The following is a 15,883-nucleotide window of genomic DNA, read 5'->3' as shown; positions in this document are numbered from 1 at the left end:
TCTAACCACCTCTCGCCAGCTTGATATTCATGTTACCTGATGAAATTTCTGTACAATATGATCTTGTTGCCATCTAGTGCACATTCAAATGTCATACATCAGCACTGCAGAGCTCTCCCTGTCCTTGATTGTATTACTGCTGATGATATCTAGAAATGTACATGTATACCCTGGCCCATTTACTGTTGCTAGCCCCAATTCTGACCCCAATTGTGCTCTGATATCTGCTTCACTGATTTCTGCTCTCGTAAAAGCCTGGGTTTTCTGCACATTAACACGAGAAGCTTATTACCTAAAATGGATCAATTGAAAGCGTGGGTTCACAGTTACAATCCAGATGTGTTGGTCATTACTGAGACGTGGTTGAGGAACTGTTTTGAATACTGATGTTAACCTTTCTGGTTGTAACCTTTTTTAGCAAGACAGACCTTTCAAAGGTGGTGGAGTGGCAATCTTTATCAAGGATCACCTTCAGTGCTCGGTTGTCTCCACCAACTCTGTCCCCAAACAATTTGATGTGCTGGTTTTAAGCATTACACATTCAAATAGCTCTTTGTTGACTGTTGCTTGTCCTCCATCAGCAACCAGCCTGTACCCTACCTGCCCTAAGCTATCTCCTGGCCCCTTACACTAAGTCTGAATTTGTCCTCCTAAGTGACCTAAACTGGGACATGCTTAAAACACCTGACCAAGTCCTAAAGCAATGGGACTCCCTAAATCTTACTACCAATCCCACAAGGTATGACTCCAAACACCTAGAAACGCTACTCTCCTCAATATTATCCTCACAAATAAACCTGATAGGTATCAGTCTGGTGTTTTCTGTAATGACCTTAGTGATCACTGTGTTACAGCCTGTGTTCGTAATTGCTGCTCAGTGAAACGACCTGTCCTGATTTGTCATACACGCTTGCAAAACAACTTTAATGGGCAAGCGTTCCTTCGTGACCTGGCCTCTGAAAATTGGTATAGAATCAGCTTGATCCCTTGTGTTGAAGACACTTGGACCTTCTTTTTTTATATTTTCAGTGGTACTGTTAACAAACACACCCCCATAAATAAAATGAGAAATAGAAACAGAAACACGCCCAATTTTTCAGTTTTTGATTTGTTAAAAAAGTTTGAAATATCCAATAAATGTCGTTCCACTTCATGATTGTGTCCCACTTGTTGTTGATTCTTCACAAAAAAATACAGTTTTATATCTTTATGTTTGAATCCTGAAATGTGGCAAAAGGTCGCAAAGTTCAAGGGGCCGAATACTTTCGCAAGGCACTGTATATAAAAGCCCCTTGGATATTCTCACAGATATATTATTTACCCTGTTATTAGCAGGACAATACATATCCACATCGATGGGGCAGTAGCGCAGAAGGTGGAAAGTTTTAAGTTCCTCGGCATACACAACACGGACAAACTGAAATGGCCCACCCACACAGACAGCGTGGTGAAGAAGGCGCAGCAGCGCCTCTTCAACCTCAGGAGACTGGAGAAATTTGGCTTGTCACCAAAAGCACACACAAACATTTCAGATGCACAATCGAGAGCACCCTGTCGGGCTATATTACAGCCTGGTATGGCACCTGCTCCGCCCACAACCGTAAGGCTCTCCAGAAGGTAGTGATGTCTGCACAACGCATCAAGGGGACAAACTACCTGCCCTCTAGGACACCTACACCACCCGATGTCACAGAAAGGCCATAAAGATCATCAAGGACAACAACCACCTGAGCCACTGCCTGTTCACCCCGCTATCATCCAGAAGGCGAGGTCAGTACAGGTGCATCAAAGCTGGGACTGAGAGACTGAAAAACAGCTTCTATCTCAAGGCCATCAGACTGTTAAACAGCCACCACTAACATTGAGTTTGTCTGTTATTATAAACTGGCTACCAACATAATTAGAACAATAAACAAGTACTGTTGCATCATACCCATGGTATATTGTCTGATAAAACTGGCTTTCAGCCAATGAGCATCCAGGATAATTTCTTTATACAGCAGTACTGACAATTTCCATGAACAATAAAGCATATCCCATCTTATTGCCTTATTATCCCCCTATCTATTCACATGTAACCGCCTAAGGACATGCTTTGTGTTCAGTAGGCATGAAGTAAGAGAAAACAGTTTGAAACAGATGAGATATGTTACTAAATGGCCTGAACCTGACCAATAATAACACTAATTTGATTTAATTGTTCTGTTTCAAAATCTTTCAACATGTTTTTCAATCTTGTGCATACTGAACATGAGCCTGCGATCACAGTTTTATTTGTTTATGTTTGATTCTCTTCCAGGCAAACTAGCATGGTGAGGAATATTTGGTAGACCCTAGATGTCACACCTTGACCATAGAGAGACTTTTTATTCTCTATTTTGGTTAGGTCGGGGTGTGACTACGGTGAGAAATCTAGGTTGTTTTAATTCTATGTTGGCCTGGTATGGTTCCCAATCAGAGGCAGCTGTTTATCTTTGTCTCTGATTGGGGATCATATTTAGGCAGCCATTTCCCCTCTGTGTTTGTGGGATCTTGTTTCTGTGTAGTTGCCTGTGAGAACTCCATAGCTTCACGTATCGTTTGCTTTTTTTCTATTGTTTTGCGCGTTTCAAGAATAAAAAGATGTGGAACCCATTTCACACTACGCCTCGGTCCAAATGTTATTTTGACGATATATATTTTTATATTTAATGTATATCTACTAGTATCTGCTGTTATCTAATAATGAACCTTGGTATTTTGGAGCCTCGCTCCTCACAGTGTTTTGCACTTGATGACATCAACATGTTCCCTCCTCAGAACTGCTGGCTCATTCTGATTTAGGACCTCTTTCTCTTCATTATGGATACCAATCAACATCCCTCTAACCAGGCAAGCTCCTCTGTGTTTACATCACTAAGGATTTAACATGGTCCACACACAAATGCACCATTGAGAGCATTTAAAACTTCTTATGGCTGGGGGTGCTATTTCACGTTCGGATGAAAAGCGTGCCCAGAGTAAACTGCTTGCTACTCAGGCCCAGAAGCTAAGATATGCATATTAGTAGTAGATTTGGATGGAAAACACTCTGAAGTTTCTAACAGTGCTTGAATGATGTCTGTGAGTATAACAGAACTAATATGGCAGGTGAAAACCTGAGAAAAATCCAACCCGGAAGTAGGAAATCTGTGGCTTGTACTTTTTCAAGTCATTGCCTATCAATATACAGTGTAAAATTTGGTCCAATTGCACTTCCTAAGGCTTCCACTAGATGTCAACAGTCTTTAGAATTGTGTTTCATGCTTCGACTGTGAAGGGGGAGCGAATAAGAGCTGTTTGTATCAGGGGTCTGGCTGAAAGCCATTAGTTTAGTCACATGCGCGAGCTCTGTTTGCACGAGCTCTGTTCCTTCTCATTTCTAAAGACAAAGGAATTGTCCGGTTGAAACATTATTGAAGATTTATGATAAAAACATCCTAAAGATTGAATCTATACGTCGTTTGACATGTTTCTACGAACTGTAATATAACTTTTTTGACTTTTCGTCTGGACTTAGTGCTCGCGCCTTGTGCATTTGATTTACTGGACTAAAAGGAGGTATTTGGACATACATTATGGAGTTTATCGAACAAAACAAACATTTATTGTGGAACTGGGATTCCTGGGAGTGCATTCCGATGAAGATCTTCAAAGGTAAGTGAATATTTATAATGCTGTTTCTGACTTTTGTTGACTCCACAACATGGCGAGTATCTGTTTGATGGCTGAGCGCTGTACTCAGATTATCACATGGTGTGCTTTTGCCATAAAGCTTTTTTGAAGTATATCTTTAATTCTCTGCATAACACTTGTATCTTTCATCAATGTTTATGATGAGTATTTCTGTAAATTGATGTGGCTCTCTGCAAAATCACCATATGTTTTGGAGGCAAAACATTACTGAACATAACACGCCAATGTAAACTGAGATTTTTGGATATAAATATGAACTTTATCGAACAAAACATACATGTATTGTGTAACATGAAGTCCTAGGAGTGATCATCAAAGGTTAGTGATTAATGTTATCTCTATTTCTGCTTTTTGTGACTCCTCTCTTTGGCTGGAAAATGGCTGTGTTTATCTGTGACTAGGCGCTGACCTAACATAATCGCATGGTATGCTTTCGTCGTAAACCCTTTTTTAAATCAGACACTGTGGTGGGATTAACAACAAGTTTATCTTTAAAATGGTGTATAATACTTGTATGTTTGAGAAATGTTAATAATGAGATTTCTGTTGTTTGCCCTGCACTTTCACAATCCCGTTAACGGGATTACATCCGTAAGAAGTTAACCTCTTGAACCTATAGGGGCGCTGTGTCATTATTGGATAAAAAGACGTGCCCGTTTTAAGCGCAATATTTTGTCACGAAAAGATGCTTGACTATGCATGGAATTGACAGCCTTGGAAAGACACAACTCTGACGTCTCCAAAACTGCAAAGATATTATCTGTGCGTGCCCCAGAACTAATGCAACAGGCGAAACCAAGATGATGTTTCATACAGGAAATGCCGCGGATTCTGAAGGCGCTGTGTTCCAATGTCTCCTTATATGGCTGTGAATGCGCCAGGAATGAGCCTGCGCATTCTGTATATTCCCTGAGGTGTCTGCAGCATTGTGACGTGTTTGTAGGCATATCATTGGAAGATTGACCATAAGAGACTACATTTACCTGGTGTCCCGCCCGGTGTCCTGTGTGCGTAATCAGTAAGTCCATGCGCGTTCCATTTCTTCAGAATTGAAAGTAAACTGCCACCTTGAGGATTGATTCTAAACATTGTTTGCCATGTTTCTGTCGATATTATGGAGTTAATTTGGAAAAAAGTTTGCGTTTTAATGATTTTTTTTTTTTTTTTTTTTTTCCTTACCCAAACGTGATGAACAAAACGGAGTGATTAGTGTTATGGGTGTAAGATGGCACAGTGATGCCATCTGTTGGTAAATGTTCATTACTGCAACTCTTGTGTTTTACCGGGGTGCTTGAGATACCCGGATGTGTTGTGATGTACTGAACAAGACTGGTTACTCGCATCAATGCCTCTGTCTCGTCATTTAGCATTCAAACATGGTGTCAGAGTCGGATAACTAACCATGCTTTCCGCAAATTAGAGTCACCTGCTCTGGTTTACAAACAAATGCTTATTTGTGTAAAATTTCACCCGGAATTGGCCTTAAGCTAGAGTGAGTTTGCTAGTTAGCTTCAGTGTTGTTAGCACCGGTTAGACATGGCAGCGAACATTCCCCCTCCCGCCGTTATGAAGCTCAGCGGGGATTGGAGCATGAACTGGGATACGTTTAGAGGTGAATGGGAGGACTACGCGCTAGCAACGGGACTTCTGGAAAAGGAAGATGAGGTAGTGGCTGCCACTTTGAGGACTATAATGGGAACTGAATGCCGACACGTATACAAACACAACCTGAACCTAACAGCAGCACAGCAAGGCAACGCTATAGCTATTCTTGATGCTCTTGAACATTACTTTACGCCAGCAAAGAACGTCATCTACGAGCGTTATGTTTTCGGTCGTTGCAAACAGGAGGACGGGGAGTCCATTGACAGCTTTGTCACTAGGTTAAGGGAAAAGGCAGCTACATGTGACTATGGTGCTTTAAGAGATGAACTGATCAGAGATACGATTGTGCTTGGCATAACGGATGAGGGCACCCGCAGACGTTTGCTGAGAGAACGTGACCTGACGCTGGCCTTGGCAGTGGAGACATGACGTGCAGCAGAGCTTACTGATATACGGATGAGGTCCATGGAGCTAGAAAGGCAACATACGGACAATGTAAATGCTACATTCAGGCAGCCAGTAAAGAAATTCCCCTTTGCCACAGCTAATGCTAATACTACAGCCAACTCTGCAGTAGACAACCTCAATACATGCCGATATTGTGGCATTTCTCATGGACGAGGAAAAGAACACTGCCCAGCCTATGGAAAAATATGCAAATGGTACAGCTAATCACTTCGCAAGGGTCTGCATGAAAAGCAAGAGAAAGGAGGGTAAAGTGCACTCCATGGAAACAAACACAGATGAATGGAACGACAGCACAGAGGATGTACATGCTAGCGAGTGCATAGGGGCAGTGAGGGCAAAAGGACAAAAGTGGTTTGTCACTCTGCTACTTAATAATAAACCACAGCAATGCCAGCTAGATTCAGGGGCCACATGCAACGTTATGAGCCTTAAAGACAAAAGGAGGCTCGCGCCCAGAGACAAACTCACACAGAGTAGCACCAAGCTGAAACTGTATTCAGGCCAGTTCATGACCTCTTTAGGCCTGTTTGTGACAGAGTGTGTTTTACGTGGCCAGAAATACACCCTTGAGTTTGAAATAGTTGAGGCTAGTCAACAGCCATTACTGTCAGGTTCTACATGTGAGCGCCTTGGACTTATTAACTTCACCATCCCAGCTGATCTTAACATTATAGACAAAGTCCAGGCTGGGCCCCTGAGCAAGGAGACACTCCTAAGCAAGTACCATGATGTCTTCAACGCACCGGTCGAGTCAGTTCCTGGGGAAGTCCACTTTGAGTTGGACGCAGAAATCCAGCCTGTCCAGTGTGCACCCCGCAATGTACCAGTGGCCATGAAAGCAGCTACGAAGGCTCAGCTTGACAAATACGAAGCAGATGGCCACATCATATCCTTCACCGAGCCTACGGACTGGATAAGTAATATGGTTATCGTCAAGAAACCAGACAAGCTACGGATATGCATTGATCCTAAACACCTCAACCGGGCTCTGCGACGTTCACATTACATTATACCCACGTTGGAGGATGTTCTTTACAAGCTCCCAAAGGCCAGAGTCTTCACGCTCGTGGATGCCAGAGATGCCTTTCTGCAGTGCAAGCTCGACGAGCCCAGCAGCTACATTACCACCTTTTGGACACCCTGGGGCAGGAAGAGGTGGTTGAAGCTTCCGTTTGGTGTCTCCGTGGCTCCAGAGGTGTATCAGCGGAAACAGCATGAGCTGTTGATGGGACTTAGTGGCGTGGAACCCATAGCAGATGACATTCTCGTAGTGGGCTGTGGGGACAGTGATGAGGAGGCAGAATGTGACCATGACGCCAAGCTGCTGGCCCTGATGGTCAGATGCAGACAGGTCAAGCTAAGGCTAAGCATAAAAAAGCTTCAGTTCAAAGTGCCAGAGGTCCGCTTTCATGGGCACATCTTGTCCTCCACCGGATTGAAGTCGGATCCTGAAAAAGTGAAGGCTGTCTTGGAAATGCCCCACCCATCTGACGTGAAGGGAGTGCAGCGCTTCGTCGGATTCGTCACCTACCTGGCCAAATTCCTACCGCGGCTCTCTGAAGTGTGTGAGCCACTGAGGAGGCTCATGGACAAGGACACCATCTGGCATTGGCTCCCAAAACATGACGCAGCGGTGAGGGAAATAAAACAACTGGTCACCCAGACACCTGTACTGCGATACTACAATGTGTCAAAACCTGTCACGATTCAGAGTGACTCAAGCCAGTATGGACTTGGCTGTTGCCTCATGCAGGAGGGCCAGCCTGTGGCATTCACCTCTAGGACACTCACCCCAACAGAGCAGAACTATGCCCAGATAGAGAAGGAGTGCCTCAGCATTGTGTTTGCATGCCAACGCTTCCACCACTACCTGTACGGGCGCGACAATATTACCGCAGAGACCGATCACAAGCCCCTTATTGCTATATTCAGCAAGCCTTTCCTGAATGCCCCAAAACGACTGCAGAGCATGCTACTGGCCCTACAAAACTACAACCTCAAGGTGGTGTATAAGCCAGGGCCAGAGATGTATGTGAGTGACACGCTCAGCAGGGCTACTGCATCAGGCACTCACACACGCTCCATGCATGAACAACACGCAGTGTGCAGCTTGCAAACAGAGCAAGTGGATGTTGAACACATCAACCAGGCTGACTACCTTAATGTTACGGACCAGCGCTTTATACAAATCAGACAGCACACAGACAGGGACGGGCAACTCCAGGCATTGAGGTCTGTGATTCTGATGGGCTGGCCCGACTGCAGGGAAGAAACTGCTTTAGCCGTCAGAGAATATTGGCCAATCAAAGAGGAGCTCAGTGTTCAAAACGGAGTGATAGTCAAGAGTCAGAGAGTCGTTATTCCCCGGTCTCTGCGCCCTGAGATGTTGGCACGCGTGCACTCAAGTCACATAGGAGGTGAGGCCTGTTACAGACAAGCACGTGACACACTGTATTGGCCAGGAATGCAGAGTGAAATTAAAGACTATGTCAGTAAATGCACAATCTGCAATGAATATGCCATTGAGCAAAAGAGAGAGACGATGATGTCCCACGAGCTACCGATGCGCCCCTGGCAGATAGTAAGTCTAGATCTCTTCCAGCACAGTGGCAAAGACTTTCTGCTGGTAGTCGATCATTACTCAGACTTTTGGGAGATTGACCTCCTCCCCGACCTCTCAGCAGAGACAACGATCAAACGCTGCAAGGCTCAGTTTGCCCGCTATGGCCAGCCAGATAGGGTAATTTCAGACAATGGACCCCAATTCTCCGGAGTTGAGTTCCGAAAATTTGCTGCAGGATGGGAATTCGAGCACGTCACTTCATCACCACGACACCCAAAAGCTAATGGGAAGGCAGAGTCCGCAGTAAAAATCGCAAAGAACCTCTGCAAAAAGGCTCTGCGAGAGGGCAAAGATGCTTGGAAAGCAATCCTGCAGTGGCGCAATACCCCGACAGAAGGCATGGACAGCAGCCCGGCACAGCGCCTCATGGCACGGCGCTTAAAAGCAGCTCTGCCAGTAGCCAGCACTCTCCTGGAGCCATGTGTGGTGACAGACGTGCTGGTGAAGCTACGTCACAGAAGACAGGTCTCCAAGTTCATCTAAGACAAATCAGCAAAAGACTTACCTGAGCTCAGGGTGGGTGAAACGGTGCGAATGAAGCCACTACCAGGGGACCGGACAGGCCTCTGGAGACTCGGATCCTGTGTACAGAAAGTGGCACCACGCTCCTACTTGGTCGAAGTGAATGGATCACTGTACCGTCGTAACAGGGTTGACCTTCGGATTGCTGAGCCAGCACCTACTCAGAACCCTGATGGTCAAAGGGGTCGCATGACAAAAGACAGAACCCCAGCAAGTCACATGGGGCCTGAAGCACTGGGCGAAAAGCCAGGGGATCACAGGTCGGCCGCTCCCTCACCCATCAATTCTCCCCTTAGACATTCAGGTGACACGCCTGTGCGGGAACCCGCAGTCCTCGCAGACAAGCCCCCTGTCTTTTCACGATGCGGGCGTCTGTCCCAGCCACCAAAAATACTTAATCTGTAGGTTTCCCATCAGGGATTGTTGACAGAGATAAAAGTGAAGAGAATATCAAAATGTGTTGTTGTTCTGGAAAAAAAAATAAAAAATACTAAACTGTTCATGTTGGAAATTGTTACTAGGTTTGTTTTGTTAGTGAATTGACACCTCCTGTCCTATTTTATTAAAGGGAAGATGTTATGGGTGTAAGATGGCACAGTGATGCCATCTGTTGGTAAATGTTCATTACTGCAACTCTTGTGTTTTACCGGGGTGCTTGAGATACCCGGATGTGTTGTGATGTACTGAACAAGACTGGTTACTCGCATCAATGCCTCTGTCTCGTCATTTAGCATTCAAACAATTAGTCGACACAAATAATATTTTTTGTAAAAACGGAACATTTGCTATCTAACAGATTCTCCTCATTGAAAACATCTGAAGTTCTTCAAAGGTAAATTATTTTATTTGAATGCTTTTATGTTTTTTTGTGGAAAATGTTGCATGCTGAATGCTAGGCTTAATGCAATGCTAGGCTATCAATACTCTTACACAAATGCTTGTTTAGCTATGGTTCAAAAGCATATTTTGAAAATCTGAGATGACAGTGTTGTTAAGAAAAGGCTAAGCTTGAGAGCAAATAGATTAATTTCATTTCATTAGCCATTTTCATGAATAGTTAACGTTGTGTTATGCTAATGAGCTTGCTGATAGATTTACACAATCCTGGATACAGTGGTTTTTTCGTAGCTAAACGTGACGCAGAAAACGGAGCGATTTGTCCTAAACAAATAATCTTTCAGGAAAAACTAAACATTTACTATCTGAGAGTCTCCTCATTGAAAACATCTGAAGTTCTTCAAAGGTAAATTATTTTATTTGAATGCTTTTCTGTTTTTTTGTGTAAATGTTGCCAGCTGAATGCTAAGGCTAAATGCTACGCTAAATGCTACGTTAGCCATCAATACTGTTACACAAATGTTTGTTTTGCAATGGTTGAGAAGCATATTTTGAAAATCTGAGATGACAGTGTTGTTAACAAAAGGCTAAGCTTGAGAGCTAGCATATTTATTTCATTTCCTTTGCGATTTTCATGAATAGTTAACATTGCGTTATGGTAATGAGCTTGAGTCTGTATTCACGATCCCGGATCCGGGATGGCGAGATCAGAAAGGTTAACTGGCCGCATCACCGCTTGGTACAGCAACTGTTTGGCTTCTGACCACAAGCCGCTACAGAGGGAAGGGCCACTGCCATCCAGGAACTCTATACCAGGCGGTGTCAGAGGAATGCCTAAAAATGGTCAAAGTCTCGAGCCACAAAGTCATACTGCTCTCTCTGCTACCCCATGGCAAGCGGTACTGACGCACCAAGTCTGGAACCAACAGGACCCTGAACAGCTTCTACCCCCAAGCCATAAGACTGATAAATAGTTAACCAAATAGCTTCCTGGACTATCTGCATTGACCCCTTCTGCACTCTTCTGACTCATTACATACCCTACTGCTACCGCTTATTGTCGATCCTGTTGCATAGTCACTTTTCCTCTACCTACAGTGCCCTGCTAAAGTATTCGGCCCCCTTGAACTTTGCGACCTTTTGCCACATTTCAGGCTTCAAACATGAATATATAAAACTGTATTTTTTTGTGAAGAATCAACAACAAGTGGGACACAATCATGAAGTGGAACGACATTTATTGGATATTTCAAACTTTTTTAACAAATCAAAAACTGAAAAATTGGGCGTGCACAATTATTCAGCCCCCTTAAGTTAATACTTTGTAGCGCCACCTTTTGCTGCGATTACAGCTGTAAGTCGCTTGGGGTATGTCTCTATCAGTTTTGCACATCGAGAGACTGAATTTTTTTCCCATTCCTCCTTGCAAAACAGCTCAAGCTCAGTGAGGTTGGATGGAGGGCATTTGTGAACAGCAGTTTTCAGTTCTTTCCACAGATTCTCGATTGGATTCAGGTCTGGACTTTGACTTGGCCATTCTAACACCTGGATATGTTTATTTTTGAACCATTCCATTGTAGATTTTGCTTTATGTTTTGGATCATTGTCTTGTTGGAAGACAAATCTCTGTCCCAGTCTCAGGTCTTTTGCAGACTCCATCAGATTTTCTTCCGAATGGTCCTGTATTTGGCTCCATCCATCTTCCCATCAATTTTAACCATCTTCCCTGTCCCTGCTGAAGAAAAGCAGGCCCAAACCATGATGCTGCCACCACCATGTTCGACAGTGGGGATGGTGTGTTCAGGGTGATGGGCTGTGTTGCTTTTACGCCAAACATAACGTTTTGCATTGTTGCCAAAAAGTTCAATTTTGGTTTCATCTGACCAGAGCACCTTCTTCCACATGTTTGGTGTGTCTCCCAGGTGGCTTGTGGCAAACTTTAAACGACACTTTTTATGGATATCTTTAAGAAATGGCTTTCTTCTTGCCACTCTTCCATAAAGGCCAGATTTGTGCAATATACAACTGATTGTTGTCCTATGGACAGAGTCTCCCACCTCAGCTGTAGATCTCTGCAGTTCATCCAGAGTGATCATGGGCTTCTTGGCTGCATCTCTGATCAGTCTTCTCCTTGTATGAGCTGAAAGTTTAGAGGGACGGCCAGGTCTTGGTAGATTTGTAGTGGTCTGATACTCCTTCCATTTCAATATTATCGCTTGCACAGTGCTCCTTGGGATGTTTAAAGCTTGGGAAATCTTTTTGTATCCAAATCCGGCTTTAAACTTCTTCACAACAGTATCTCGGACCTGCCTGGTGTGTTCCTGGTTCTTCATGATGCTCTCTGCGCTTTTGACGGACCTCTGAGACTATCACAGTGCAGGTGCATTTATACGGAGACTTGATTACACACAGGTAGATTGTATTTTTCATCATTAGTCATTTAGGTCAACATTGGATCATTCAGAGATCCTCACTGAACTTCTGGAGAGAGTTTGCTGCACTGAAAGTAAAGGGGCTGAATAATTTTGCACGCCCAATTTTTCAGTTTTTGATTTGTTAAAAAAGTTTGAAATATCCAATAAATGTCGTTCCACTTCATGATTGTGTCCCACTTGTTGTTGATTCTTCACAAAAAAATACAGTTTTATATCTTTATGTTTGAAGCCTGAAATGTGGCAAAAGGTCGCAAAGTTCAAGGGGGCCGAAAACTTTCGCAAGGCACTGTATATGTACATATCTACCTCGTACCCCTGCACATCAACTCAGTAGTGATAGACTGTGTATATAGCCAAATTATTGTTACTCATTGTGAATTTTCTATTGTTTTTCTGTTTTCTCTCTGCATTGTTGGGAAGGGCCCGTAAGTAAGCATTTCACTGTTAGTCCACACCTGTTGATTACGAGGCATGTGACAAATAACACTTGATTTGAAAATACTTTTTAACAAGGATGTAAATGCTAGCAACACACACACACACACACACACACACACACACACACACACACACACACACACACACACACACACACACACACACACACACACACACACACACACACACACACACACACACTTACTGGTGTGGGGATGAGCAGAGGCAGAGGCAGGAGGAGAAGTGGGGTGAGGAGGATAATGAGGTAGTTCCTATGGCTCCACATCCAGCTACACCCAACCATGGCTCTCCAACAGACAGGTAACCCAGAGACAGAAACACACCTGGACCACAGGTAACCTAGCGTTAACTTACTACTAACCTACAGGTAATACGAAAAACTGTTTGGTCAGGTATACACCTGGGCACCAGATAGCTCAACCTTCAGGGAACCAAAATGTAACCCGGAAAGCAGTGAACAGAAAGGTACATCTGCACTCCTGGCTGAGCTACAGGTCAAATACAGGTAAGCCTCAGGTTAGCTACTGGTAAGGTAGTGGGAAAGGTGTGCTCCAGGCTGACAGCGTAGCAGGAAATGTGCCTATTAAGAGTGTCATTTACTGTTTATATCACAGAGAAAGTATTAAACATTAACTCAACCACAAGGGAGGGTGATCATAGAGAGTGAGGGAGAGAGATAGGAAAAGGAGAAAGAGGGAGGGAAGGGTAAAGGATAGGAGAAGTGAGGGAGGGAGGGAGAAAGAGAGAGTGATCACCAAACTATAGAGGATTGATTTACCAGATAATAAAGTTATTTCAACTTTATCTAAATGTCCAATTCCAATGATTTATCACACACACTAGTATTGGAAGTTACTTGAAACCCCTTTTCATCTCTTGACGTGGTGATAAGCAAGTGGGTTTACTCTGGCGCACACACACACACACACACACACACACACACACACACACACAAACACAAACACAAACACACACACACACACACACACAGTGCCTTTGGAAAGTATTCAGACCCCTTGACTTTTTGCACAATTTGTTAGGTTACAGCCTTATTCTAAAATGGATTAAATATTTTTTATCTTCGGCAATCTACACGCAATAACCTATAATGTCAAAGCAAAAACAGGTTTTTAGACATTTTTGCTGATTTATTAAAAGTAAAAAAAGAAATATCACATTTACAGAAATATTCAGACCTTTTACTCAGTACTTCGTTAAAGCACCTTTGGCAGCGATTACAGCCTCGAGTCTTCTTGGGTGTGACGCTACAAACTTGGTACACCTGTATTTGTGGAGTTTCTCCCAATCTTCTCTACATATCCTCTCAAGCTCTCAATTGCTGACCCTTATTTAAAGCCCTTGGTGAATACCTTTTTCCCTATTCTACTCGAATGCGTGTTTTGGATTGTAGTACTTAAAAAAAAAAAGAGAACAAACAAATGAATGATTTTTAAGCTATTGTCACAGTTAATTAATAATAATAATAAAAAATATATACAATTATTTAACCTTTTTTTTCTTATTTACAATGGCGGCCTACCGTCATGATCCAAATACACACAATGATCCAATTATACATTTCTTGTCTCTGTAGTTGTGTTTGCTGTGGGATCTTAGAACTCTGCTTTTGACATATACAGCACAATATTGTAATACGATCCAATGATGTCAACAGAGTGGTATTCCAACCATTTTATCAGTATTCTGTGGAATGTCCCCCAAACTGGTCTCTTTCACGTAATCAGTTGATTTAATATGTTATAACTGTTTTGTAATACAAAGGCAGACAAATTGGCAGACATATTAGATATTATGACATTTATTTGACCATTATGGTTTGGAAATAATTAAATTGTTACCATTTGAATTTGACCAAAGAAACAACCTTACGATTTGACTTTGGACGATGCAGTGAAAACACAGTGTAAACAGTGTAAATCTATTTGTCTGAGAACACACAGACACTGTGAATTCGTAAGAACTGTAAGAACAGTACGTGCTAATCCACTTATTAAGAAACCAATACTAATGTTCCTGCTTTAAGATCATAAATCCTTACATACTGTAAGAACACTGTGTCCCTTTCTTCTCTCAACAACTTCAATGAAGTTGTAAACTACAGCGCCAAAGCTGTAAAAATATTAAATGCTTACACTCCCACAATTACAGAACGCTTGACCAATTGTGAAAACATAATGAGGAATAATTCTAGCCCCTTTGGCACTAAATACCATATCGTGTAATATTACACTATATATACACAAAAGTATGTGGACAACCCTTCAAATTAGTGGATTTGGCTATTTTAGCCGAATTTTATATACCTTTGATGACAGGTATATAAAATCGAGCACACAGCCATGACATCTCCATAGACAAACACCTGCACTAGAATGGTCTTAAGAAGAGCTCAGTGACTTTCAATGTGGTATCGTCATAGGATGCCACCTTTCCAACAAGTCAGTTTGTCAAATTTCTGCCGTTATTGTGAAATGGAAACATCTATGAGGAACAACGTCTCAGTCGTGAAGATAAAAGATAGAACAGCACACTCCGGGCGGTCTGTGGATATTTGTAAACAACAGCTAGTGCACGAAATCTAAGGAAGTCTATAGTATCTTGTGATAAAATACAGACCACACAATTTACCAAGATAATTTTCAGCTATACTTTTCATGGCTGTTTATTTACCACCACAGATGGATGCTGGCACTAAGACCGCACTCAGTCAGCTGTATAAGCAAATAAGCAATCAGGAAACCGCTCACCTAGGTGCGGCGTTCCTAGTGGCTGGAGACTTTAATGCAGGGAAACTTAAATCAGTTCTAGCTAATTTCTATCAACAGGTTAAATGTGCAACCTGAGGGGAAAGAAATCTAGATCACCTGTATTCCACACACAGAGACACGTAAAAAGCTCTCCCTCGCCCTCCATCTGGTAAATCCAACCACAATTCTATCCTCCTGATTCCTGCTTACAAGCAAAAATTAAAGCAGGACGCACCAGTGACTCGGTCTATAAAAAATTGGTCAGGTATGCATATGCTAAACTATATGACTGTTTTACTATCACAGACTGGAACATGTTCCGGGATTCTTCCGATGGCATTGAGGAGCACACCACATCAGTCACTGGCTTTATCAATAAGTGCCTCGAAGACGTCGTCCCCACAGTGACTGTAAGTACATACCCCAACCGGAAGCCATGGATTTCAGGCAAC

The 15,883-nt window shown here is 42.9% G+C and overlaps 1 protein-coding gene across 1 annotated transcript in view; it reads right to left on the bottom strand.

Annotated features, from left to right (window-relative positions):
- The window catches only part of slc13a2 (solute carrier family 13 member 2), a 69,814-nt gene extending 56,582 nt beyond the window's left edge, over positions 1-13,232 (bottom strand). Inside the window, exon 1 of the mRNA XM_036944400.1 lies at positions 12,848-13,232. Within this exon, the coding sequence (XP_036800295.1) occupies positions 12,848-12,946 (99 nt within the window). The 5' untranslated portion in view covers positions 12,947-13,232. The remainder of the gene's footprint in view (positions 1-12,847) is intronic.
- Between the last annotated feature and the right edge of the window lie 2,651 nt (positions 13,233-15,883).

Source organism: Oncorhynchus mykiss, chromosome 15 (assembly GCF_013265735.2).
Source record: "Oncorhynchus mykiss isolate Arlee chromosome 15, USDA_OmykA_1.1, whole genome shotgun sequence".
Taxonomy (NCBI): Eukaryota; Metazoa; Chordata; class Actinopteri; order Salmoniformes; family Salmonidae; genus Oncorhynchus; species Oncorhynchus mykiss.
The sequence above is the reverse complement of the archived record's forward strand: the minus strand, read 5'-3'. Positions and strand labels throughout refer to the sequence as shown.